Raw genomic sequence first — 27,404 nt, forward strand, 5'->3', positions numbered from 1 at the left:
TTTATTGGCGCATTAAAAACAAAATGCACTTAAACTGCTGTTGTCTACTAAGACTGTCGTTGAAGATTCATAGATAAGTAGCCTAAAACTCAGTCAAAAGCTTTAAAAATAACATTGTTGGAAACACTTAGCAGGTCAGGCAAAATCTGTGTTATAACACAAAGTGTTAACATTTCAGATCAAACACCCTTCATCAGAACTGAATGCAGTCTGGATTAAGGGTCCTTGACTTGAAAAGTGCTGTGGACCCAGCCCAATACATTACAGGCACCTCTTCCTTTCATCGGTATTATCTACAGGAGGCGCAACCTCAAGGCTGAAACATCCATCAAAGATGCCTACCATCCAGGCCACTTTCTCACAGCTACTATTATGGATACCATCCAGGAGTTATGGATGCCTAAATTCCCATACACCAGTAGGTTCAAAAACCTACCTGCCTTCAATCATTTGATTCTTGAACCAAGCAGCACAACACTAATCATTAGTTTAGCAATACTATGATCAATTTATGTGCTTTAAAAATATAACTGTTATGTTTTGTAAAAATTGTGTATATTTTGTTTTGCAAGTGAGTGCTGCTTATCTGATGTTGTGTGCCTGTTGCAAGATTTTTTTTATTGCACCTATACATACTTGTATTTACGCACATAGCAATAAACTTGACTTAGGTTTTTAACTGCTTTTTCCCACAGGGATGCTGCCTGATCTCCTGAGTATTTCAAACACTTTTTGTAAGCAACACACATAAAATGCTGGAGGAACTCAGCAGGCCAGGTGACATCTATGGAAAATGAGTAGTCAACATTTCGGTCTTGAAGAAGGGTTTCAGCCTGAAATGTCTACAGTTTACTCTTTTCCATAGATGCTACCTGACCTGCCGAGTTCCTCCAGCATTTTGTGTGTGTTGCTTTGGATTTCCAGCATCTGCAGATCTTCTCGTGTTTGGGACCTTCTGTAAGTGTGTCAGATTCCCTGCATTTGCAGTTTTGTGATTTTCAATTAAAAGAGCTACACTTGTGAAATATTTTACATGACCCCAGAGGTCACAGAAGGGCAGAGGAGAGAATAGAGAGCTTTGGCCTGGGTAAGTGAAGCCACAGATAATAATGCCAGTGAGATACAAAAAAAGGCATGACTGGAGGAATACAGAGGTTTTTGAAAGTCATTGAGATGGAAAATGTTACAATGATATGGAAGGCTGAATCACAGAGACATCTGAAAGTGGGATGAAAAACAAATTAAATATGACCCTTTTGTTCTGGACACCTCATCATAGGAAGGATGTGGAAGTTTTAGAGAGGGTGCAGAGATTTACCAGGATGCTGCCTGGATTAGAGGAAAGATTGAACGAGCTATGGATTTTCTCTTTGGAGTGCAGGAGGATGAGAGGTGACTTGATATAGGTGCATGAGGCATTGATAGTGTGGACAGCTAGCACCCTTTTCCCAGTGCAGAAATGGCTAATACAAGAGGGCATAGTCTTAAGGTAATTGGTGGTAGTATGAGGGGGGGGGGGGTTGTCAAGAGGTTTTTAAACAGAGAATGATGGGTGCATGGGACATGGGTGGTGGTAGAGGCAGAAACATTAGAGCCGTTTAAACAACTCTTAAATGGGCACGTGGATGGAAACAAAATGGTGGATTATGTGGAAAGGAAGGGTGAGATCGATCTTGGAGTAGGTTAAAGGGTTGGCACACCATGGGCTGAAGGGCCTGTACTATTCTATGCTCTGCTCGATCAGAAACAAATGCAAATTAGTGAGTGTGCAAAAGTGATGGACAAATGGCATTAAAACAGGTTGTGACACAGGCAGAGTTTTAAATGAGCTGAAATTGACCAAAAAATGTATTGCTGGCCAGGATAATGCCGAAATGATAAATTTAACAGTATATTCTCTGCAGAAGTATAACTTAAAGATTACTAATTTTATTGGTCTTTAGAAAGGGACTAGACACAAAAGACACATGTTGATGGATATTGCTGCAATAGATATGCAGTAGCTGCAGATATCAAACCATAATAAATGAGGCAGTCACTCCAACAGCAAATACGCAATATGCTGCATTGTATAAATTAAAATTTGCATTGTTACTGTTTAAATTTTAGTTTCAAACAATTGAGTGTTTCAAGGAGGAAAAGTGAATTTAACATTGTGGCTGGTGAAAAGATAATTACTCGCCATTTTAAATTATATAGTGGAAAAATCTCCTATTTTAGACTGTGGATTCTCTGACCATCTAATGACTTATCCCTTTAAATAAAAAAAAGGTTAGAGTCGATTGATTACAATGACTTCTGTATTTAAAAAGAGATTCCTGCCCTCCATCAAGACTTAGGAATAGTTTCTGCTAACAGGTGGCAAGTTGAGGCAATTTTTAATGCATCATTGGATGCCATCTCTCCCTCCTAGGAGGATAAAAGGATGTTAACCCCAGAGTACTTGGGCTGGCATATTAAACAAGCTATCCAATTAATTCTCTCCCATGTCCTCTCCTCATAGCCTTATTATTTTCCTTTTTCAAATAGTTCTTCAATTCTCTTCTATAGATTACTTCCATTAAGACTTCCCTCGAACTCCATTCTAAAAATGATTGGCCACTTCAAAGAAGGCCCTTATTCCTGACAGAGATCTTCAGTCTTTGGCTAGTAGAGTCACGTATACCGTCCTCAGCAGCCTTCTCTGTGCTGTAGTTGTCCCAAAGAGTATCAGAACCATTGACCACCTGGTTCATGAACTTGGACAGCACAATCTGATATGACAAAGCAGCATGATAAGCTTTCAGGGTTGGATGCAGGAGCAGTTTCTAATAATACTGGTTAATCAAATCCCACTGCTTTACAAAAATTCTCAGAAAGGCTCATATGTCTTTGCATCAATGTTGTGATTGTTTTCTGGTCAGCCTGTTTTATTCTATTTTTTCTGGCAACTTTCCAGATATAGTGGTAACAGGAATGTGGGAGTCTTCTCAATGGGACAATAAAGTATGGCCCCATCACACTCAAGCGAAGCCTTGTATGGTTCCACAATTCTACACAGGAACAATGCATGAGGGAATAATCACATGATTCCATAGCAGGGGCTCAAACATCAAAATGGGAATCCTTTACTTGGGCAACACCACAGTGACATAATACTTATAGTGTACAAAATGGTGAAGAATTGTTGCATAACCAGCTCCACTGGAACATTCCTACCTGACAGCCTTGAATGGAAGTAACATTGCAATGCTCTATATCATATTTTATTGAAGGGCCTAACCTTCTAATGAGCAATCAAGTAAACACAAAAAATATGTAAACATTTTCAAAGACTTGATCACTGCAGAGCAATTGAGTATTAAAAATAGCATCTATGTTGTAGATAAAACAAAAATAGAAAATGCTGAAAATACCTAGCAGGTCTTGTTGTGTCTATGCAAACAGAAACAGAGTCACTGTTTCAGGTCAGGGACCGTTGTCAGAACTGAAAAGACGACAGAGGGTGGGCAAGGGCTTGTCTCTGACAAGGTAAAAGTGGGGATAAGCTGTAAACCAGGGTACCTGGTCAATAAGCCAATGGAAACAGGTGGAGGGTGAGAATGTAAGATGAAAGAATGAAGGAGATATACAGCAGAAGCACAGTCAAAGGAGGTCAGACTAGGCATATCCTCCACTCACAAAGATAAAAACAAACAGAGCTAATATTACTGTTGGTGTCTGATACAGACCAAGAAAGTACTTTGAGGAACAGCACCTCACTGTCCTTACTGCAGCCTTCACCCAAGGTAATTCATTCTTTTTAATTCTGATGAAGTGTTTCTGACTTGAAGCATTGACTCTGTTTCTCTTCCCACAGATGCAGTCTGGCCTGTTAAGAACTTACAGCACCATTTTGTTTGAAGCTTTCCAGCATCAGCAGTTTGCTTTGATCTTCATTTACATTGCAACCATGAAGCAATTCAGAATATCATGAGATTGCAGGAAACATTAAACCACAGGATCTCAAATAAATCTTTTGTTCTTGAACATAACTGTGCATCCCTTCTAACTTTAACACATTGTCCCTTGGGTCTTGCACATAATTTGAAAACTTAGCCTTTACAAAAATTCAAATTCTTCTTGTTACCGAGGGAGCAATGCACATTCTGAAACTGAATATTGCAATATCTTCACAGAGGTGTTAGGAAAAGCAATTGATTCATACATCATTCTGAGAAAAAAAAGGAACATTGTGACTGTGGAAGACTTAAAAGGATAAAGGGTTAAACCTTCAGCAGCATCTCATCAACAAAAATGGGAAGTTAGGCCAAAATTAAAAATAATTTTATTTGACAAAATACAGTATTTTTTTAATGACACCATGTGACATTGATCCCCCTCCCCCACATAATTTCCTCAGGGTGCGACTTCGCCTTGCACTGCACAGTAACCTGCCAGTTCAAAAGGCTTGTATTTTACTCACTGTAAATCACACCAATTATGGTACCTCCTGTCGTACCAAATACCATTTCTTCATCTATATTTATATACATTATACAAGTATATATGTTATATATAAATGAATACCTATATATGCATTATATATAACATATTTTTAAATTATTCAAAGCAAAGTTGCATTGAATTCAGCCCCTCCATCCACTTGTGAATGACTGACCGGACCTGCAAAAGAGAAAAAGTATTGAGGAAAAATTAAACAAAGTCGTTCATAATATCAAAGGTCAATGTGAAACCCAACAAGCAACTCAAATTAATTACACCTTCAAGCAGCAGTGATATTTTAATGGGTGAAAGTAATTTATGGTGTGGTATGCCTTTACATCACTAAAGGCATTTTTCAAACTCTCAATTCCCTAATGTTGTTTATCTCTTGTGAAAGTTTCTTCATTAATTTGTAATACCTCAGTCAGTAGTAAAATAAGATTGCTGCTTTTGTTGTGGAACAGACAAAATTTAAGATTTTATGAAAGTATTTAAATTTATATGGATTGTTGATGGAGGGAAGGGGGTAGGAGAAGAGAGGGCAAAGCAAAAGAATTTCCACAAGATTAGGGAAATTTATTTCAAAAGTTACTAAATTGATTTCTGGTGTATTCTCTGTTGTTCCACCACCAACCCCCCCCAAAATATTGCACAAATCAGCTGAAAATGAAAGGCAACATAAACCATCAAGTCCACAAAGCAAACACTACCACTTTAAACAAATATATACAAAGGCAGCCCAACATCTGGTCAAACAGTCTCTAGCGAGAGGCAACAATAATTGGTCAATGAAGAGAGTGGGATAGGGTGGAAGTGGGGTAGGAAAATGTAGTCCCCTTTTAAAATAACACTTAAATTCCTGTTCAACCATCTCAAAGTGATCACTGGCAGTTAATCACAATTACATTCAGAAGATTTTGTCCCACTCCTAAGATATGCATCCAAACAGTACATAAATAGTGCTGTATTGTCAGTTACATTAGATTATGCCAATGATCTGAGGTGAATGGTCACATGAATGGCTCCAAGGTGCTACTTCAAAAGGCAAAGGAATTCTCTTTGTCATCTCCAATGTTTAGAATGAACTTCAAAGTATATTTAATAGGCTATGATGAACTTTGGAAAGAAAAGCACTGTAGAAATATCCTCCTCCCCATCCCTATTGGCAGCATGTTCCTTCTCACCAGTGGCGACAACAGGAGTCGGCTGCCTCAACAAAGCTCAGAGATTAGAATTTGTATCACTCTTTAGATTCTGCAGTTTTGGGGAACACAAACCATTTCTGATCACACTTTTGGGTGTCCCATCTTTGAAGAATGGGAAGTATAACGTTGAAAGGCCAGTTCAGTAACCAGTAACTATGAGTACAGTATGTGTTGCAATAAAATTTTAAACTTTGTTTTAGCACATATTCAGTTCTCAAACCACTTCCTTTTTTAAGAAGCTAACTCACTTTGATAAAGTATCAATTAAAGGGAACAAGAGTTAGTACTTTCATTTGACAGCCACAATAGGCTGAAGTGCTGAAGAAGAACATGGTAGCTTGCCTCAATGACTATCATTCAACTGCACTTGCATCCATCCACTGTGATGAAGTGCTCGAGAGGCTGGTCATGAAACATCAACTCATGCCTGAAAAGTGACTTGGATCCACTCCAATTTGCTGACCGTCACAACAGATGACATTTCACCGGCTCTCCACACAACCCTGGAACATCTGGACAGCAAACATGCATACGTCAGGATGCTCATCCACCACAGTTCGGTATTCAACACTATCATCCCCTCAAAACTAATCAATATGGCCTCAATACCTCCTTGTGTAATTGGATTCTGGATTCTCTCATTTGCAGACCCCAGTAGGTTCAGATTGGCGACAACATCTCCTCCACAATCTGCATCAGCACGGGTGCACCACAAGGCTGTGTGCTTAGCCCCTGCTCTACTCGCTTTATACTTATGACTGTGAGGCTAAGCACAGCTCCAATGCTACATTTAAGTTTGCTGACAATACCAATGCCGTTGGCTGAATCAAAGGTGGTGATGAATCAGCATAGAGGAGAGATTGAAAACTCCGCTGAGTGGTGCCACTACAACCACCTCTTTACTCAAAGTCAGCAAGACCAAGGAGCTGATTATTGACTTAAGGAGGGGGAAACTGGAGGTCCATGCACCAGTCCTCATTGGGGGATCAGTGGTGTTGAGGGTCAGCAATTTTAAATATCCCTGGTGATCTCATTCCAGAGGATCTGTTCTAGGTCAAGCACATAAATGCCATTACAAAGAAAGCATGGCAGTGCTCTACTTATTTAGAAGTTTGCAGATTCGGCATGACATCTAAAACTTTGATAGATGTGTGGTAGGGTATATTGACTCATGGCATCACCGACTGGTATGGAAACTGCAATGCCCCTTAAATGGAAAAGCCTGCAAAAAGTAGTGGATACAGCCCAGTCCATCACAGGTAAAGCCCTCCTCACCACTGAGCACATCTTCACGAAGTGCTGTCGAAGGAAAGCAGCATCAAGGTTTCCCACCATGCAGGTTATGTTCACTTTTCACTGGAGCCTCAGGACCCACACCACCATGTTCAGGAATAGTTATTACCCCTCAACCATCAGGCTCTTGTAGCAGAGGGGGTAACTTCACTTGCTCCATCACTGAACTGTTCCCACAACCTATGGACTCACTTTCAAGGACTCTTCATCTCATGTTCTTGATACTTATTGCTTATTTATTATTATTCCTTTTGTATTTGCAGTTTGTCTTATGCAGATTGGTTGTTTGTCCTGTTATCTGCAGCATTTCATTGATTCTATCGTGTTTCTTAGATTTACTGTGTATGTCTGCAAGAAAATGAATCTCAAGGTTGTATATGATGACATTTGTGTACTTTGGTAATAAATTTATTTTGATTTTTGCCTCTCCTGGCTTGCTCCTGAAGTTCTTCACTGGAACAAGGCCAGAGTGGATTTGTGTATCTTAGTTTTGATATTTCAGAGTGGGTTTCTAAAACTTTCAAAAAGTGACAGTGTTACAGTTTTCATAGTATCCAAGATAAACTGGGAAGTTGTTACTATAAAAAATATTGTTCAGTTGAATTGGGTAATTCTGAACAGAGCAGCTTCTCTTACATAATATATATATATAAAATAAAGGGATCTGAGGCTCATTTTCTGAAGAATGCTTGTCTTTGTTTCATATTATTTTACATAAATCCAATTTTATCTAGCAAGCATACTTGCCAAAGCAAATTGTCAATTTTCACTCAATCTATCACTATCAATGAAGACTGCACAAGGTGTTCTATTCACCATTTAAACAAACCTAAAGCTGAACAATGAAAGCTGGAGGTCAATATTCGATGAAACATATTTTGATTATGTAGATTTAGAGTATGTGTCCATTTACAGGGGATTGCAGAGATTAAAAAAAAATCCAGTATGGAATCTAAGAAAAATACCCCTATACAGAGAGATTGAAATGTGAACCCCTTTGACTCCTGGTAAAGTTGAAGATTGAATGGAAGTGAGAAAGCAACTCAATATCTTGATTATGCATAGAAGAAGCCTATGCATACAGAGCATAAACACCATCCTTGCTGAATCAGTCTAAATGGGCTGTTTCTGTGTTTGGGACATTGCAGTAGTACGTGATTTTGAATTAAGGTATAGTGCATCAAGCATTCAATCCTAGAGTTAGACATCATTATTATTGTACTTAAGATGCACATTTTGATCTGATGATGATCTAATTAGGATTATATAAATATCATCACTGAGACAATTCCCCGGAGAAAGTGCAAAAACCATTTAGTTTATATTATTTGATCTGCATATTTTTCTCTTTGGTCTGCACAGTTAATTATGATTGATGGACCTCCTCTGGTTTGCTGCTGAGATCTCCCATTAGAAATGGGTGAGATGGACTTGGGGATATCAGTTCTTTTTATATTCTTTTTTGGTTTTTGAGCATCCGTGATTGGGCCAGCATTTATTACCTATCCTGATTTCCTTGGGAAAATGCTGATGAGGACCCTTTTTTTAACCACTGCCGTAACTTTTGGTGAAGGTGTTTCTACAGTGCTGCTGGACAAGGAGCTCCAGTACTTAAACATGGTAATGATGATTGACCCAAGTTTCAATGATGTACAATTTGAAGAATGTGAAGATGATGACTATGTCACCATATATCTGCTGCCTTCATCCTCTGGGTGGCAGAGGTTGTAGATTTATGAGATGTTGTAGCAGTGCAGGCAAGTAACTTCAGACACAATGCACACTGCAACCAGTGTATGTGAGCATGAAGAGTGTGGTTGATAGGTGTCAAGCAGCTGAATAGCATTCTCAAGCTTCTTGAGAGGTGCTGGCGCTCAATCACAGGCAACTAAAGAGTATTCCACCAGACTCTTGTGCTCGAAGAAATTTGGTGTCAGGAGATGAGGCACTTGTCACAGGATACCCAGCCTCTAACTTGGTTCACCTTATTTTGCAGAACAGACTTCCACAAATTCAATTTAAGTGAGCCCAAGACAGCAGAAATTCTGTGGCTAAATAAAGCATGATTAGATAAATTGAAATAAAATGGGCATACCCTTACAAACCTGACTGTCCAGGTAAGCTCATTGTCTCCGCCTGCTCCTGCCCCACAGAACTCCATTCTATCCCCCTTGGTTTAGTCCTTTCTCACCTACATCTGCCACACCTCACATGCTCCTGATCTTCTAAACAACTTCCAATTCTCTGGTCCCGACAAAATCATTTTCACCATGAATAACCAGTCCCAATACACTTCTATCCTCCAACAAGAAGGCTTTAAAGCTCTCTGCTTCTTTCTCAACAAAAGACCTAACCAGTTCCCCTCCATTACCACTTCCTCCATCTGGAAGAACTGGTCCTCACCCTCAACGATTTCTCCTTTTGCCTTTCCACTTTCTCCAAACTTGAGGGGTAGTCACAGGCCTCAGCTATGCTTGCCTTTTTGTTGGCTATGCGGAACAGTCCATGTTCAAGCCTTCCTAGGAAATGCTCTACAACATTTTCTGCACTACACTGACAGCTGCACTGGGGCTGTTTCATGCACCCATGCTGAGCTTGTCAATTTCATTCGTTTTGCCTTCAACTTCCACCCTGCCCTTAAATTCACTCGGTCTGCTTCTTACACTTCTCTCCCCTTTCTCGAACTCTGTCTCCAGCTCTGGAGGCAAACTGTCTGCTAACATCTTTTATAAACCTACTGATTCCTATGGCTATCTTAACTATACCTCTTCCTACCCTGAAACATCTGCTTATTCATTTGAGTTCCTCCAGTACTTTATGTGCTTTGCTCTGGATTTCCAGCATCTCTTGTGTTTATGATTAGAAAAAAATCCCATCAGAGACCAGAGCACTGTACACCACAGGTTTGCAAACTGAAAGCTGCAGTGTAGGAAACACTGCAAAAATTGGATATTGACTGTTCCTGATATAAAGGGACAATTGCCCAGAACTTAAGTCATAGAACCAAGTTCTTTGATCTAAATGGTCTATCCAAGACCATATACTGGAGAATATACTCCAGTATACAAGGGCATATACTCAGCCTGAGAAGAGTTAAATGGGCAGAATAAAGTCACCAGTTACAATATAACGGAACTATTGAACATTATAATTACAGAATCATGATGAGAGATAACATAACAATGATTTCACTAAAGTGAGAAGTAATCATTGAATTACACATCTGAGAGCAGATGGTTGCGAAAGGTTGAGGGTTATTGCTTAATTTGCACTATAAAACAGATGTGTTAGCCCTGTGTGTTGGTTGCAACATAGATAAGTCTGATGAATTGGTTAGTTGGTCAAATGCACTAGTATAAACCTACTAGTATAGCCTGCAGTCAAGAACAGGTTCATCATAGCTCACATCACGGCAATAAGTACTTTGGAATTAAGAACCAAGTTATAAAAATTAATTTATAGATTTAAGAATTTGCACTGTTCAACAAAGTATCGATCCAAAGTCTGTTATAATAATGTTTGAATTACCAGTAAATTATTAGTGGGTCTTTCTTGGAAATGACCTAACCACTTAGCAGCCAAACCAATTAAACAAATGTTAAATCTATTTGAAATAGATGTGTGATATTTTACTTCACAACTACACTACTTCAAAGGAAAGTGACAAATGTTGATTGATAATGTAGCACTTGTACAATGTATTGAAGACAATATGTAAGTATCCATCACTGTTTGAATGAATTATCTGCCACCTCAGAAAAACCACAGTCATGTAGACAAAGAGCGAGAGAATTCTACTGAAAGAAAACAGGTTAACTTACTATTTATATTCTGAAAACTTGGTTTGCACAAGAGAAAAATCATACTCAACTCTCAACTCATGCGAACAAAATCAAACTCCACATTAACCAAATAACAATGGTTATCCATCCTATGTGATGAAAAGAAGATCCAATTTATTCAGTTGCTTCCTTATTCCTATGCTAAACCTCTAGAAATTCAAGAATAAGAAAATGATATTAATTTGTTAAGTCTTCAGCCTTCCACCTCCTAACAGTTGTATAATAAAGTATATTCCTCCACAGATTAATTCTTTATTGAATTTAGAAACAAGGTATCAAAACAGAACAATTCTCTTAAAGCAGAAACAGAAAATAACAGATACACAGTTTATAAAAGCAAGTCAAAACATCTGTAATCTAAAACTAGGAAACATGTCTTTTGTAAAGGCTTGGTGACATTTTTTGCAGCTTCAGCTTGTTCAGCAGGCAAAGGCTAATACGATTCCAGGTTCTGGTATCAGTTAGAAATGAACTTTCAGCCTCATTACTTACTGATTTGTGGATCCAAAACCACTTCCAAACCCTGCAAATAATGAAAGAATATTCAAAAAATTAGCTTTGCTGTGAACAGATTTATCCCAACACTGAGATATAAAGGAAGAAAACTTTGTATTTTGAGAGTGCTTTTCACAATATTAGGATGACTCTGCTTTATAAGAGTGACTGCATTTTGTCAGTTATAACCAACCCATGGAAACATGGCAGACAACAAGCACATATGCTCCCAGAAGTGATCAACAATCAAACAAATGACTAGGTATCATCCAATGTTCAATAATACTGCTTGAATGATTACTGTTAACCAGGTTAATTCCCCTACTTTTAAAATAGTCTCAGGAGATTTTTCATCTATTTGAGATGTCAGGAAAGGATTTACTTAAGGCTTCATTACAAAGACAATACTTTTGACAATGCAACAATTCAAGTTTACTGGGAAAGTTATCAGAATATTTTAAAGAATGAATTGCTTCATACATCCATTCAATTTGTTATTGGCTAGTCTCCTTAACACCATGCTTGTGTCCAATTCCACATACCTTGAAATCCTTGATGTCAAAAACCTTATGAATCTTTATCCTGACTATACTCAGTAACTAAACATGGTTAGCTCTTCACAGCAGGTTCCCAATCCCATAAGTTAAGATTTTTTCCCCTTATTTTTGTAACTCTTCCTCAAAAGGGGATTAAAACAACATTTGAATAACTGTAAGGCAGAGGGAAAAAGATTACTGATGAAAAGGAGGTGAAAGTACTCGAGGGATAAAAGGAAGTGCAAGGTTTGAAGTATAACCAGATAAGGCATGATCTTTTTGAATGGCAGACACTTCTACTTCTACTTCTACTGTTCCAAATCAAAATGTGCCCGCCTCAAATTTTTATCCTTAGATAATGAACTAAACTATCTAAACTAACCAAAAACTCTGTCATTCTCTCCTGAAACTACCTTTAAGATGCTCGTTACATAGTTTCTCAATTATCAAGGTGTTGGTCATCCTCCCTAACATCACCTTGTGTGACACAGTGTCATATTTTCTTTGATAATGTTTTCTATCTAGAGATATGCTACTGTGCTAGTGCTAGTTTATATTTCATACTGAAAATTGACCTGTGAATCAATAATTACTCTCTGGGATTGAACAGGTTAAGGAACAAGCAAAATGTCAAGTGCTGTATTAAGTTCAAAAACTCCAAAAAGTGCTCATTCTGTAACTCTTTTTAAATCTGCAGCATGCCAAAAAAAACTGAACATTCACTCAGTCAAGTACAGAACAGCCAGTGGTCATGTGCATGTGCACCAATGACATGGGAGGCAAATAAAACTGAATGAAGTCCTAACAAGAGGAATTTAGGGAGATAAAGGCAATCCCAGGATTGCTATCTGTGTCACATCCTTGTCAGAGTAGGAACAGCAGAATAGTTAGGATGAATATATGGCTTGAACGATGGTGCAGGAGGGACACAATGATTAATTAATTCTCAAAGGACAATGAGAGTAAGGGCACTTTACCTGAATGCCCATAGTGGCCATTACAGAAATATGACTGCAGGTTGGAAATGACTGGGAATTAAACATCTCAGGATATTGGGTTAAAGCACACTCATGTGTATGGTACAATTCTGGTCTCGAAATTACAGAGAGGATAAAGAAAGTGCAAGAAGAACTTACAAGGTTAATAGCAAAAATGAGCGAGTGAAATCCACCAGCAAATATTGAATGGGCTGGTTCTAGGAAATTAATAGAAGACTGGCCTCAAAGGAGATTTTAAAATTATGAAGAGATTGTCGGGTAGTTATTTCCAAATCCAGGAGGTATAACTGTAAAAAGCCACCAATAAACCCACCGAAAACTTCTGATCCAGCCTGTAGTGCAAATGCTAAACTTGCAGAAATCTGAGGCAAACAGTACAAATGTCTTTAGTAGCAAGATAGATTAACAACTGAGAAAGAGATGAGGAGAAAATATGCAGAGAGCACAACATTAAAGAGGGGTAGAAACTAAAAAGCAGCAAAAGGCAATTGGACAGACTGGTCTGTTGTGCCGTAAAATGCTGAATCAAAACACTCTATTCAAATCCGACTTCAGCTGAAAGCATGGAGTTCTTACCGCCTCCACTAGATCCAAAGCCTGAAAAGTTTGTTCCTTGTGTGCCAAATGCCGATCCCTGTTGTGATACAGATCCAAATGTTGCAGCATTGGATGTATTTGCTAGGCTTCCAAACGTCTGTACATTGGGATTGTTTGCAAAACTGTGTTAAATAAAATAACAATTCTTAGAAATTATTTATAACTGAAGTATAATCAAACATTCAACAGAGAGTCCTAAAGCAACATGGCAATTAATCCTTAATATTTAACTGTTCCTCTTTCTGTACATGCACCTGCTGAGCTTTTCCAAAATTTTCTCTGCCATTTATGCCCATGTGATCTTAAAATCTAATTATCAGATGTTAACATCACTGGCAAAGGCTGAGATTATTTCGGAGCTCAAGGTACTCAAGAGGCAGTGCTGGCCTTGCTCTTACTCATGTTCATTTGATAAAGGCTCACCAACAATGGTATTCACTGCTGAATTCCAGGATTCTGCCCCAGTAATGATGAAATATTCTTGTCCACGTAGGTTAAAATAAATACTATGGAGAAAAATAGTAAATACACAGATAGAAACCAATGAACCAGCAAGCCATTTGCTGTGCCATTCTTTAAAGTCTTCTCACATCCTTCTGGGTGGAGGTTAGTGGGGGATTTATGGAAGGGATTTGTCTCCTTAGGCTTTGAAATACTGGGGCGTGGACTCACCAAAAAGAACATCTCACACACTGAGATGAACATCTCTCACGAAATGTGAATTCAGCTCAAAACAGCACTCATTAAGACCATAAGTCACAGGACCTGAATTAGGCCATTTACCCCTTTAAGTCTGCTCTGCCATTCAATCATGGCTGATCCTTCCCCCCCCCCCCCCACCCCACCGCTCAGTACCACTCCCTGGCCTTCTCCCTGTAACCTTTGATGACATGCTCTATCATGAACATATCAACCTCTGCCTTAAATACACCCATTGACCTGGCCTTCACAGCTGCCTGTGATAACAAATCCCATGGCTAAAGAAATTTCTCCACATCCCCGTTTTAAAAGGACATCCCTGTATCCTGAGGGTGTGCCCTCTTGTCCAAGACTCCCCCAGCATGGGAAACATCCTTTCCACATCTATTCCATCTAGGTCTTTCAGCATTCAAAAGGTTTCAATGAGACCCCCCCCACCTCATCCTTTTAAATTCCATTGAGTACAGGACCGTCATCAAATGTTCCTCATATGATAACCCTTTCATTCACAGAATCATCATTGTGAACCTCCTCTGAACCCTCTCCAGCACATCTTTTTTTAGATAAGGAGCCCAAAACTGTTCACAATGCTCAAGGTGAGGCCTCGCATCCCTGCTCTTGTATCCTGGACCTCTTGAAATGAATGCTAACATTGCATTTGCCTTCCTCATCGCTGACTCTACCTGCAAGTTAACTTACAGAGTGCTCTGCACAAGAACTCCCAAGTCCCTTTGTATCTCAGATTTTTTGGATTTTCTCCTCATTCAGAAAACAATCTGCACGTTTATTTCTACTACCAAACTACATGACCATGTGTTTTCCAATATTATATTTCATTTGCCACTTTTTTGCTCATTCTCCTAATCTGTCTAAGACCTTCTGCAGTCTTTCTGTTTCCTCAACACTACCTGCCCAACATCTTTCTTCAAGTCATTTGCAAAACTGGCAACAAATCCATTTATTCCATCATCTAAATCACTGATATACAGCATAAAAAGAAACAATCCCAACACCGACTCCTGTGGAACACCATTAGTTACTGCCAGACAACCTAAAAGGATACTTCTAATCCCACTCGCTGTCTCCTACCAATCAGCCAGTGCTCTAATCATGCCAGTAATTTTACTGTAATACCATGGGATCTTAATTTGGTAAGCAACCTCATGTATGACACCTTGTCAAAGGCCTTCTTAAAGTCCAAATATACAACATCTGCCGCATCCCCTTTATCAATCCTACTTTTAATCACCTCAAAGAATTCAACAGATTTGCCAGGCAAGATTTTCCCTTAAGGAAACCATGCTGACTTTGTCCTATCTTGTCCTGCATCACCAAGTACTCCTTAACATCCTCTTTAACAACTGACTCCAACATCTTCCCAACCACTGAAGTCAGGCTAACTGGTCCATAATTTCCTTTCAGCTTCCTTACTCTTTTCTTAAAGAGTGGAATGAAATTTGCAATTTTCCAGTCCTCTGGCACCATGCCAGAGTCCAATGATTTTTGAAAGATCATCACTAGTGCCTCCACAATCTCTACCACCATCTCTTTCAGAACCCGAGGGTGCAGTTCATCTGTTCTCGGTGACTTATATATTAAGCATTTAGATTTCTGCAAAGCATGTTCTCTTCTGCACAAAGCCTAGCTAACTATTCCTAATAAGTCTATGTTTTTCCAGACGTGAGCGGATACAATCCCTAAGGCTCTTTCCAATTTCCTTACCATTGATGGAAGTGTCATGGCCCATAGTTTCCTGGTTTTTCTCTATTGCCTTTCTAAACAGAGGAACAATGTTTGCTATTCTCCAGTCCTCTGAGACTTTGCCTGTTGCTTAAGAGGTTACAGAGGTTTCTGTCCAAAGCTTCAGCAATCTCCATTCTTGCATCTCTCAATTATTGTAGTCTTTGACATCAATGCAGGTGTTCTTTTAGAGCAGAATCCTTGACCCAGCTATCTTCAGCAGTCTCAACAATGATCATGCCTCTACATATTGGTCCAAAAATCAGAATGATGTCTATATTTGTAGTTGTGTGGTTCTGGTCACTGTATTACAGGGAGTATGTGGAGGCTCTGGGAAAAGATGTAGAGGAGGTTCACAGGATGTTACCTTGATTTGAATTCTAGTTGCAAGGAGAGGTTGGACAAACTTGGGTCATTTTCTCTGGAGTATCAGAGGCTGAGGAGTGACCTGTTAGCAACGTATAAAATAATAAGAGACACAGATAGAGTAGAAAGACAGTGTGTTTTTCCCCAGGGTGCCAATGCCAAATACTAGAGGGCAAAGCTTTAAAGTGAGAGAGGTAAAATTTAAAGGAGAATTATGAGGCAAGATTTATTTGACACCAAGAATGGTTGGTGCCAGACAAAGTGGAAGCAGAATAATAGCAATATTTAAGAAGAAATCAGACTGACACATGATCAGGCAGAGATTGTGCAGGCAGGTGGGATTTGTTTATAAGGGTATCATGGTCATCAGTCATCTTTCTACGAGATACGTCAAATGTTGCCTTGACATCAGGGCAATCTCTTTTAACTCTGGAACTTAATTTATGTATATGCTTGGAGCAAGGGCATAACCAGATCAGAATAGGAGGGACTCAACTAGGCAGTAAAAGGAAAATTATTGACTCTTAACAGTATGAATAAATCAGAGCTTTCATCACTTCATTGATGATTGATGGTAAGCGGTCAATAGCTAGGGACATGCTGAAGGCAAAGACATAATTGGTCAACTGTCCACTTTGTCAAGTGGGGGTTGACATTGAGGAATTACTGGTAATGCAACTGTGATAAATAAATTTAATACAAGATGTAGTCCAAATACTTTAGTTGAGATGTTATGAAAGCTCTTAGCCTTTGTAACAGTGAGGAATGGATTTGCTGAAAAGGAGGAAACAAACTGACCGTTTCACTGCGGCTATGGTGTGCAGGTACTGGAGGGAATGAATGCTTAAGGTGCTGAATGGAGCACCAGTCAACTAATCATCTTCATCCTTGAAGGTGACAACATTGTTGGGTGTTAGAACTGCATTCATACAAGTGAGCAGATTGTAATTCTATTATGATCTTGGCAAGGTTTGCAGATAGAGGAACATCATTTGCCCCAGAATACTAAGCCACCAATGTGTTCCAGTGATCGCAGTATTGATGTGCCCTGTTATGTTTCTGCTCAATGATGCACCTAGAATGTTAAAGGTGAGGAAGCCAGCTATGATAGGACCATTGAATGTCAAAGATAACTTGTCTGGCAGTTTTTGGCCACAAGTACTCCATTCCTATTATCAGTCAATTAATCAATGCAAACAGGGACTGTGTCATTTGCTGATGAGTTGCAAACAGAATTAAACATAATGAAATCATCAGCAAACACCCTCACTTGACATTGATAAAGCAGCCAAAGATATTGGGCCCAGGAATCTGCCCAAGCTTCACCTGTAATGATCCGTTCGGTCACAGATGATTCACTTCCAAAACAAAAAAACACTTGCCTTTGTACTATTTGTAGTTCCAGCTGTCAGTTCAAGTTCAATTGTCATTCTGCCATACATGAATACATCTACACGAAACAGCATCACTCCAGGGCCAAGGCACAAAACACAGTACCAACAGTCAACCACAGTACAAGGCATGTAAAGCACATACAAGATAGCAGTCACACAAAAATATTTAGTCCAAGTCCCTGAGTCCATGAATGTTGCAAGTCTGCAGTTAAACACAATACAGCTTGTCTTCTGCCAAGCGAGCGCTTGGGGGGAGCACTGACTCCAGCAAGGATGCCTCGTCACACTGTCTCCGGCATTCAGGTGGAGTACCTGACTTTGATGCCTGCCCTGGGCGGCTGCAAACAGGTGACACCATACCACCCCCTAGCTGTTCACCACCAGACTTTCAGCAGTCCATATCTATGGACAACAGGGTCTTGTGATCACAAGAAAAGCTACCAAGATGATCATCCGCTGTTCAACAGCACACGCCCACACACCGACGCTTCTCTGTCCCAGGCAGTAGCAAGCCCGGCTACACTGCCAATGAGCAACTCGCTGATGGGGGGTAGACGTGCAGTACTTCAACTTTTTAATGTCCAGCAGGGTTTTGTGATTATAAATGATATGTTTAAAAAAGACATTAATACCTTAGGTTGACCCCCGCAGAAGCTGCTGCATTTGAGTGTGCTGCCATATTACTAGAAGTACATAGATTAGAATTTCAGAGTGTTTAATGACCCTTCTAGTCAGAGTTCCTTGAAATCATGTTGCCAAGTGCTGCCTTGACATCAAGTCATTCTTGCCTCTCCTCTGGAACTTAAGCTGTTTGTTTATAGTTGGACTAATGTAGCTGTAAGGTTTGAAGCAGAATGGTCCTGGCAAAATGGAATTGAGCATTGGTTTGCTTGATAGTACAGTCAGTATCATGTGGGCACCACAGCAACACAGTGGTTAGTATAACACTATTACAGTCGGAGCTTGGAGTTCAACCCTGTCAACGTCTGTAAGGAGTCTCTGTACTTCTTCCCCATGGAATTTCCCTGGGTGTTCCAGTTTCCTCCCACAGTCCAAAGACATACCAGGTATGTTAATTGGTCATTGTAAATTGTCTTATAACCATATAACAATTACAGCACGGAATCAGGCCATCTTGGCCCTTCTAGTCCGTGCTGAACGCTTACTCTCACCTAGTCCCATTGACCTGCACTCAACCCATAACCCTCCATTCCTTTCTTGTCCATATACCTATCCAATTTTACTTTAAATGACAATATCGAACCTGCCTCTACCACTTCTGCTGGAAGCTCGTTCCACACAGCTACCACTCCTGAGTAAAGAAATTCCCCCTCGTGTTACCCTTAAACTTTTGCCCCCTCTCAACATGTCCTCTTGTTTGAATTTCCCCTACTCTCAATGGAAAAAGCCTATCCACGTCAACTCTATCTATCCCCCTCATAATTTTAAATACCTCTATCAAGTACCCCCTCAACCTTCTACACTCCAAAGAATAAAGACCTAATTTGTTCAACCTTTCTCTGTAACTTAGGTGCTGAAACCCAGGTAACATTCTAGTAAATCTCCTCTGTACTCGCTCTATTTTGTTGACATATTTCCTATAATTCCGTGACCAGAACTGTGCACAATATGTCTTATGATTAGGTTAGGGTTAACTGGGGCTGTTGGGGGTTGCTGGGGTGGTATGGCTCAAAAGGGCTGGAAGGGGCACTGCTAGATAAACAAACAAATGATACTTCTCATCACTTTTCTGATTGGGTAGTAATTATAGCAACTTTCACTCAGTTTTTTGTAACTGAGACAATTTTCCACCTGTCAGATGGATGTCAATGTTGAAACAATATTGGAAAAGCTCAGCTAAGTGTGGCTGGGATGTTGTCTGGTCCCACAGTCTACGTCCAATTCTCTCAGTTGTTTCTTGACAGCATATGGAGTCAACTAAATCACCTGAAGACTGACTTCTGTAGTGTGAACAAGTGTAGAGGAGGCAGCGATGCACAGCCCACTTTTGCATTACTGAGCTGTCATGTCATAGAACTGTCGCACCTGTCCCATCCCTCTTTCTTATTATCTTCCACATTCCCAAAAACTCCCCAAAGCTAGTTCTTGTCTGAGGAAGAATTTAATCACAGTCTTAAAATTTTCAACTTATCACCTTAAACAGCATTTTTCACTATAGAGGGAGAGAGATTGGATGTGCGTATAGGACTCCAGACTTCCAGCACTTCACACCTGACTACCCAGCTCTAATTTTAAGGTAATTTTCTTAACCTTCAGCATTTTAATTCAATCTCTTTATTAATCTGTACTAACCTAGTGCACACAATCTGACTAGTGAAGCAAAGTGGCAAGATAAACTGCAAAACTGAATGTAGGGATTATACCTGACGAGGCTAATTTTGTTGTATATTATACTGAGCTTCCCTTCCGATCAGGAGAATCTTGCATTTAACTTACTGTCAATTGTAGGTTATTTAAATAAAATATACATTTCTCTTCAATTCTACTCATGTCATGGAATTTTCATATGGAACAATGATTGCATATTATACACAATATCATTCAGAAATCAGATCCTCCCACCTCAACACCAAACGTATCTGGAGCTTACCCAAACCCTCCAGCACTGGCAGCTGCCGTTCCTTCACCAAACACCTTCCCACCTGAGGAACCCATAGGAGATGAAAAAGCTGGTGACCCACCAAACGCTGGTGATCCACCGAAAGTTGGGGCACCTCCGAAGGCTGGAGAACTGCCAAACACTGGAGCAGCACCAAAACTACCTAAGCAGAAAAGTGAGACACTGTGATGTAAGAAACATACATATTTCATCACTTAGTTACCAAAAATCAAGAACATTTAAAAATAAGCTTAAGTATGCCATTAAAACTTCATCATCACCTTCCCAAAATCACAGCTCCCTCTCCCAATCAAAGTCCTTTTTTAGAACATACCACCATGCCCCAAAAGACCTGTATTCATCACCTGCAGGTTTTGGTGGAGTGGAAAAGGAGCCAAATCCTTGGGATGCAACACTGGAACCAGCACTGAATGAGCCTGGAGACTTCTGATCTGCTCCAAAAGCGCCAAAAGCCTTAGCACCACTGTTCCCAAACAGGTTGGATGCATCTGTAAAGAAGACACTTCAGCATAGCTACAAATCAAAGCCACTTGGCATCACTCTCCCATTTTAGGTCCCATCATATATTTTGTTTGATTGATTTTAAGGAGATCTGATTATTAATTGATTATTTAACAGTCAGGATTATTCTGTCAGCTCTGTGCTCTATTTAATTGCTGAATGATAGGCAAGTTCTCACAGCAAATTTTTTCACAAGGAAAATGAGATCTTACTAGATTATTTGGTTGATTTTACCAGATGAACACCTTACACTACTACAAAGAGTTCTGTTGTAATGCTTTTTAACCTTTGGTTTCATGTGTTGTCTCAAAGTTGATGCATCTATCACACAATACTGCATTAAAGAGGCAGGCTAGAATATGTACTTGCAGGATTGAGACCAAAATATTCACTGATCCAGATTCCTTCCCTCTACAACTTACAGTTCTTCTATCAGGCAAAATACCGTACATGTTAATTTTGCTCCCTCCTCCCTGCTATCTGACTTGCTGAGTATTTCCAGTATCTTGTTTTTATTTCAGAAAAGCACATAAGCAGCTTTCAATTACAGAGGGTAATAGATAGACAACATGAGTGGACAAAGATATGGCAAATGTAGTATAATCTTGTATTTTGTTCCTTTTAAGTCACAAATTTTTGAACTTTTCCTTGAAGGACAGTGGAAACAGCTTTTCAATATTTAAAGACAGAGGTAGATAGATTCTAGATAAGGAAGAGGGTGAAAGGTTGCCAGGATAAGTGAGAATGCAGAGTTGAGATTACATTCAGATCAGTCATAATAATATTGAACAGTGGCTCAAAGAGCTAGCCAACCTTCTCCTGTTCCCAACTGTTTGCATGGCAAAATTAATAAATTGTACATTAATTGCAATTTTGGTTCAATTAAGTATCCCCAGTCTTCACTGCTTATTAAATAAAGCACACTAGAATATACATGGGCAGCTTATGTGGAAAACAGCCCGGTCGCATACCGTTAAATTTGGCAGATTATCACCTGATCAGCAGCCGCTCAATTGTTTGCAAAGTGGCAGAAGGTGTCAATGACAGCATTTATCAAATGGCACTTAATCCAATAACCTCCGCTGCAATATCCAGTTTAGGTTTTGCAATAACCGCTTGGCTCTAGAACTCATCACAGTCCTGATCCAAATTCTAAATGTGAGGTGAGAATGTGAGATCAAGGGGCCCTGCTCAAGCCATATTTACTTATTGTCATGCACCAGAGTAGAGCATTCTGGCCCCTCGAGCTGTGCCGCCCAGCAATACCCCAATTTAATCCTAGCCTATCACGGGACACTTACAATGACCAATTAGCCTACCAACTGGTACAGCTTTGGGAAGTGGGAGGTAACTGAAATACTTGGAAGAAACCCACGTACTCATGGGGAGAATATACAATCTCCTTACAGGCAGCGGGCAGGAATCGAACCCGAGTCTTTGGTACTATAAAGTGTTGTGCTAACCACAACACTACCATGCAGCCTCAAAGAAGTCTCACCTTATCCAAAGGATGGTGTTGCAGATACTGGAGGGCGAAAGTTGCTCAGGGCATTGCCCTAGAACCAACCATTTTCAACTGCTACATCAAGGATGCTCTTTCCACAAGAGTGAAAGTAGGAATGGTGCACCATGCTCAACTTTGTTCGCAAATTTTTTAAGAAAATGATGTGAAAGTAGAGAAGAAATAAAGCAGAAATATATCGCTTAAGCCTGCTCTGTCTTTCAATAGGATAATGCTGATGCTAGACCCCACAGCCACTCTCCAGCATCAATAGCAAATCCAAAAATGCATTTCATTTTAAAATCTGTCTTGAACATACTAAGTGTCCACAAGCCTCTTAGGCAGAGAATTCCAAAAATTCATGACCTACTATACAAAATTAAATTCTCATCTGTCACGGATAGATGACATTATGTATTTAAGACTGACGTCTGCTAGGGGGAACATCAATCTCATATCCAAGCTGCCAAGGCTGTAATAATTTTATGCACTGCAATGATATCACATCACTATTTTCTACATGCTAAGAAATCTTCAGGAACAGTGATTGTGACACATTTTATGTAAAAAGCTGAGAGTGATCCAGTCCAGCTGAAAAGAGGTCTTTAAATATGAATAAAGTACTGTAAGAAAGCATGGAGGACTGAGACAAAAACATAGAAACCTACAGCACAATACCGCCACTTTGGCCCACAATGCTGTGCCGAACACACACTTACTTTAGAAATTACCTAGGGTTACCCATAGCCCTCTATTTTTCTAAGCTGCATGTACCTAGCCAGGACTCTCTTAAAAGACCCTGTTGTATGCACCTCCACTACCATTGTCGGCAGTCCATTCCACACACTCACCACTCTCTGCATAAAAAACTTAATCCCTGACATCCCCTCTGTACCTACTTTTAAGCACCTCAAAACTGTGCCCTCTTGTATTAGCCATTTCAGCCCTGGGGAAAAAGGCCCCCCTATCCACACAATCAACGCCTCTAATCATGTTGTACACTTCTCATCCTCCGTCGCTCCAAAGAGAAAAGGCCAAGTTCACTCAACCTGTTCTCGTAAGGCATGCCCCCCAATCCAAGCAACATCCTTGTAAATCTCCTCTGCACCTTTTCTATAGTTTCCACATCCTTCCTGCAATGGGGTTACCATAACTGAGCACAGTATTCCAAGTGGGGTCTGACCAGGGTCTATATAGCTGCAACATTACAGCTCTTGAACTCAAGATGGCCAAATGCAAAATTACCGTAAAGATATGACAATAAATAAGAGACCAACTTCTTAAAAATTAAAATACAGTTTATGTGTAATATGAAGTTAAAAGAGTAGCATACCCACAGCTATCTATCATTAGATCAAATGAAAAAGTTTATATTGCCAAAAGCTTCTATAGGCAATCTTGAAATTTGATAGGGAGAAAGTCTGATGTAGCAGTATTTCAGTGGAGAAAAGGAAATTACATCAGTACGAGAGAGAAGTTGGCCAAAATAAACTGGAAGGAGATGCTGGCAGAGATGACAGCAGAGCAGCAATAGTGTGAGTTTATAGGAAAGATGAGGAAGGTGCAGGATAGATGTATTCCGAAAACAAAGAAATACTAAAATGGCAAAATAGTACAACCGTAGCTGACAAGGAAAGTCAAAGCTAATGTAAAAGCAAATGAGAGGGCATACAACAAAACAAAAATTAGCGGGAAGATAGGAGGATTGGGAAACTTCTTTCAACCTACAGAGAGCAACTAAAAGAATCATTTGGAGGGAAAAGATGAAATACAAAAGCAAGCTGGCAAACAACAAAGTCAATAGTAAAAGCTTTCTCAAGTATATATATAAAAAAGAGAATTTAGAGTGGATATAGGACCATTAGAAAATGAGGTTTGAGTAATAATAATGGAGGACAAGAAGATGGCAGATGAACAAAACAGGTTTTTTGCATCAGTCTTCACTCTGGAAGACACTAGCAGTATGCCAGATATTGAAGGGAGTGAATGAAGAGAAGTGAGTGTAGTTACTATTACAAAGGAGAAGGTGCTCAAAAAGCTAAAAAACCCAAGGTACATAAGTCACCCAGACCAGATGAACTGCACCCTAGGGTTCTGAAAGACATAGTGGTAGAGACTGTAGAGGCATTAATAATATTTCAAAAATCATTGGACACTGGCATGGTGCCAGAGGACTGAAAAATTGCAAATGTCGCTCCACTTTTTAAGAAAGATGGCAAGGAACAGGAAGGAAATTATAGACCAGTCAACCTGACCTCAGTGGTTGGGATGATGTTGGGAATCAATTGTTAAGGAGGAGGTTATGGAGTACTTGGTTGAACAAAGTCAGCATGGTTCCCTTAAGGGGAAATGTTGCCTGACAAACCTGTTGGCATTCTTTGAGGAAATTACAGATCAGATAGATAAAAGGGGATACAGAGGATGTTGTATATTTGGACTTTCAAAAGCCCTTTGACAAAGTGTCATACATGAGGTTGTTTACTAAACTAAGAGCCCAAGTATTATAGGCAAGTTACTGGCATGGTTAGAGCATTGGCAGATTGGTAGGAGGCTGCGAGTGGGAATAAAAGGCAGTGACTAGTGATGTTCCACAGGGGTTGGTGTTGGGATTGTTTCTTTTTATACTGTATGTCAATGATTTAGATGATGGAATAAATGGCTTTCTTGCCAAGTTTGCAGATGATACGAAGATTGGTGGAGGGGCAGGTAGTGTTGAGGAAAGAGGTAGGTTGCAGAAGAACTTAGACGGATTAGGTGAATAGGCAAGAAAGTGGCAAATGAAATACAATGTTGGAAAGTGCATGGTTATGCACTTTGGTAGAAGAAATAAATGTGCAGACTATTTTCTAAACGAGAAAATGCAAAAATCTGAGATGCAAAGAGTCTTGGGAGTCCTTGTGCAGAACACCCTAAAGGTTAACTTGCAGGTAGAGTTGGTGGTGAGGAAGACAAATGCAATGTTCGCATTCATTTCAAGAGGTCCAGAATACAAGAGAAGGGATGTGATACTGAGGCTTTATAAGGCACTAGTGACATCACACCTTGAGTATTGTAAACAGTTTTGGGTTTCTCATCTGAGAAAAGATGTGCTAGCATTGGAGAAGGTTCAGAGGAGATTCACAAGGATGATTCTGAAAATGAAAGGGTTATCATATGAGAAAAGTTTGATAGCTTTGGGTCTGTACTCACTAGAATTTAGAAGGAGAAGGGGAGATCGCATTGAAACCTTTTGGATGCTCAAAGGCCTAGACAGAGTAGATGTGGAAAGGATGTTTCCCATGGTGGGGGAGTCTAGGACTAGAGGGCACAGCCTCAGGATAGAGAGGTAAAAAACACAAAATGCTGGCAGAACTCAGCAGGCCAGACAGCATCTATGGGAGGAGGTAATAATGACGTTTCGGGCCGAAACCCTTCATCAGGAGTGAAGTAACATGGGATGGTCAAGGGGGGAAAAGAAGTGGGGGGAAGGATAAACTAGAGAGCTGGGAAATGATAGGCTGGAGGGAAATGGGCTGGGGGAAGGTGGAGAATTATGGGAAATAAAAGAAAAAGAAAGGTAGGGCTGGGGGGAGAGATTATAGTGAGGGGGGGGGAAAGAGAGAAAGAAAACCAGACTAATAATAGATAGGGATGGGGGTAAGGGTGGGGGGCAGGGATATCAATGGAGGTCAGTGAGTTGGATGTTCATGCCGGCAGAAAGGCGGCTACCTAGGCGGGAGATAAGGTATTGCTCCATCAACCTGCGTGTGGCCTCATCTTGACGGTAGAGGAGGCCATGGACAGACATGTCGGAGTGGGAGTGGTCTTTGGGATTGAAGTATGTGGCCACAGGGAGAGTCCGCCACTGCTGGAGGACCGAGCGCCGGTGTTCGGCAAAACGGTCTCCCAGTCTGCGGTGGGTCTCCCCAATGTATAAATGGACACATCGGGAGCACCGGATACAGTATATCACCCCAGCTGACTCGCAGGTGAAGTGATGCCTCACCTGAAAGGACTGTCTGGGGCCTGGGTTAGTGGTGAGGGAAGAAGTGTGGGGGCAGGTGTAGCACTCCTTCCATTTGCAGGGTTGAGTGCCCGGAGGGAGGTCCATGGGGAGGGATGGGGGGGATGAATGGGCAAGGGAGTCGTGTAGAGAGCTCCCTTAGATCACGTAGGAGGTGGCGGAAGTTACAGAGGATTATACGTTGGATCTGTAGGCTGGTAGGGTGATAGGTGAGGACCAGGGGGACTCTATCCCTGGTGGGCTGGCGGGGGGGATGGGGTGAAGGCAGAGGTGCTTGAAATACAGGAGACGCGATGGAGGGCAGAGTTGATAGTGGACGAAGGAAGTCCACTCCCACTCCGACATGTCTGTCCATGGCCTCCTCTACCGTCAAGATGAGACCACACGCAGGTCGATGGAGCAATTCCTTATCTCCCGCCTAGATAGCCGCCTTTCTGCCGGCATGAACATCCAACTCACTGACCTCCATTGATATCCCTGCCCCCCACCCGGGTTAGGGTTAGGGTGAGATAATGCAGGCAGTGGGCGAATCAGTCCTCTTGTGCTTTTTGATCTCGTCACTTGAGATTCAGTTTCACGCGACCCTGCCACTTTGAACTGGCCCACACCTTCATTAACCAGGTCCAACACTTGCCTTTGTCGACTCTTGCCCCTCTTGACATAGGACATCGGGTTTGTGGGGGTTTAGCAGGGGTTAATCGGGGTGTGCTTAGGGTTTGTGGGGCTGAAGCCAGGGATAATCGGGAAGTGCCTAGGATTTGTGGGGGTGTGTGCCCCTTTTGGACTTTAGGATTAGGTTTGAGTGTTGGGCTGGTGGATGTATATGTTTGGCAGGGTAGGGTGAGGGTTAGGGTTAAGGACCTGGTATGTAGAATGGAATGCAGGAACCAGGATCCACAGAGTGAGACAGATATAGAACCTCTGGGATTTTTGAATTGATGGATAGCAGATTATCAGAATTCTACTGAATTTCTAAAAAACTAGTAGTGGAGAACTAATGGGAACAGAAGCTGATAAATTACAAGGACTGATGGCCAGCATCCTAGGAATTTGAAAGAGGTGACAATGGAAATACCTCATCTTCCAATATTCCACTGCAGTTTAATTTAGGGAAGTGTGAACTCATGTA

General features: G+C 40.5%; 1 protein-coding gene across 5 annotated transcripts in view; it reads right to left on the minus strand.

Annotated features, from left to right (window-relative positions):
* Positions 1-4,289: 4,289 nt before the first annotated feature.
* nup214 (nucleoporin 214) overlaps positions 4,290-27,404 on the minus strand; it is a 108,095-nt gene continuing 84,980 nt past the window's right edge. For 3 of the 5 annotated variants that reach the window (XM_059994098.1, XM_059994096.1, XM_059994099.1), the window contains 5 exons: positions 20,615-20,758; positions 20,241-20,412; positions 13,410-13,552; positions 11,297-11,327; positions 4,651-6,181 (listed from right to left, as the gene is read on the minus strand). In XM_059994098.1, the coding sequence (XP_059850081.1) occupies positions 6,091-6,181; positions 11,297-11,327; positions 13,410-13,552; positions 20,241-20,412; positions 20,615-20,758 (581 nt within the window). In that variant the 3' untranslated portion in view covers positions 4,651-6,090. The other 2 variants (XR_009516490.1, XM_059994097.1) reach the window with 2 other exon arrangements.

The sequence above is a fragment of the Hypanus sabinus genome, chromosome 18 (assembly GCF_030144855.1).
Source record: "Hypanus sabinus isolate sHypSab1 chromosome 18, sHypSab1.hap1, whole genome shotgun sequence".
Taxonomy (NCBI): domain Eukaryota; kingdom Metazoa; phylum Chordata; class Chondrichthyes; order Myliobatiformes; family Dasyatidae; genus Hypanus; species Hypanus sabinus.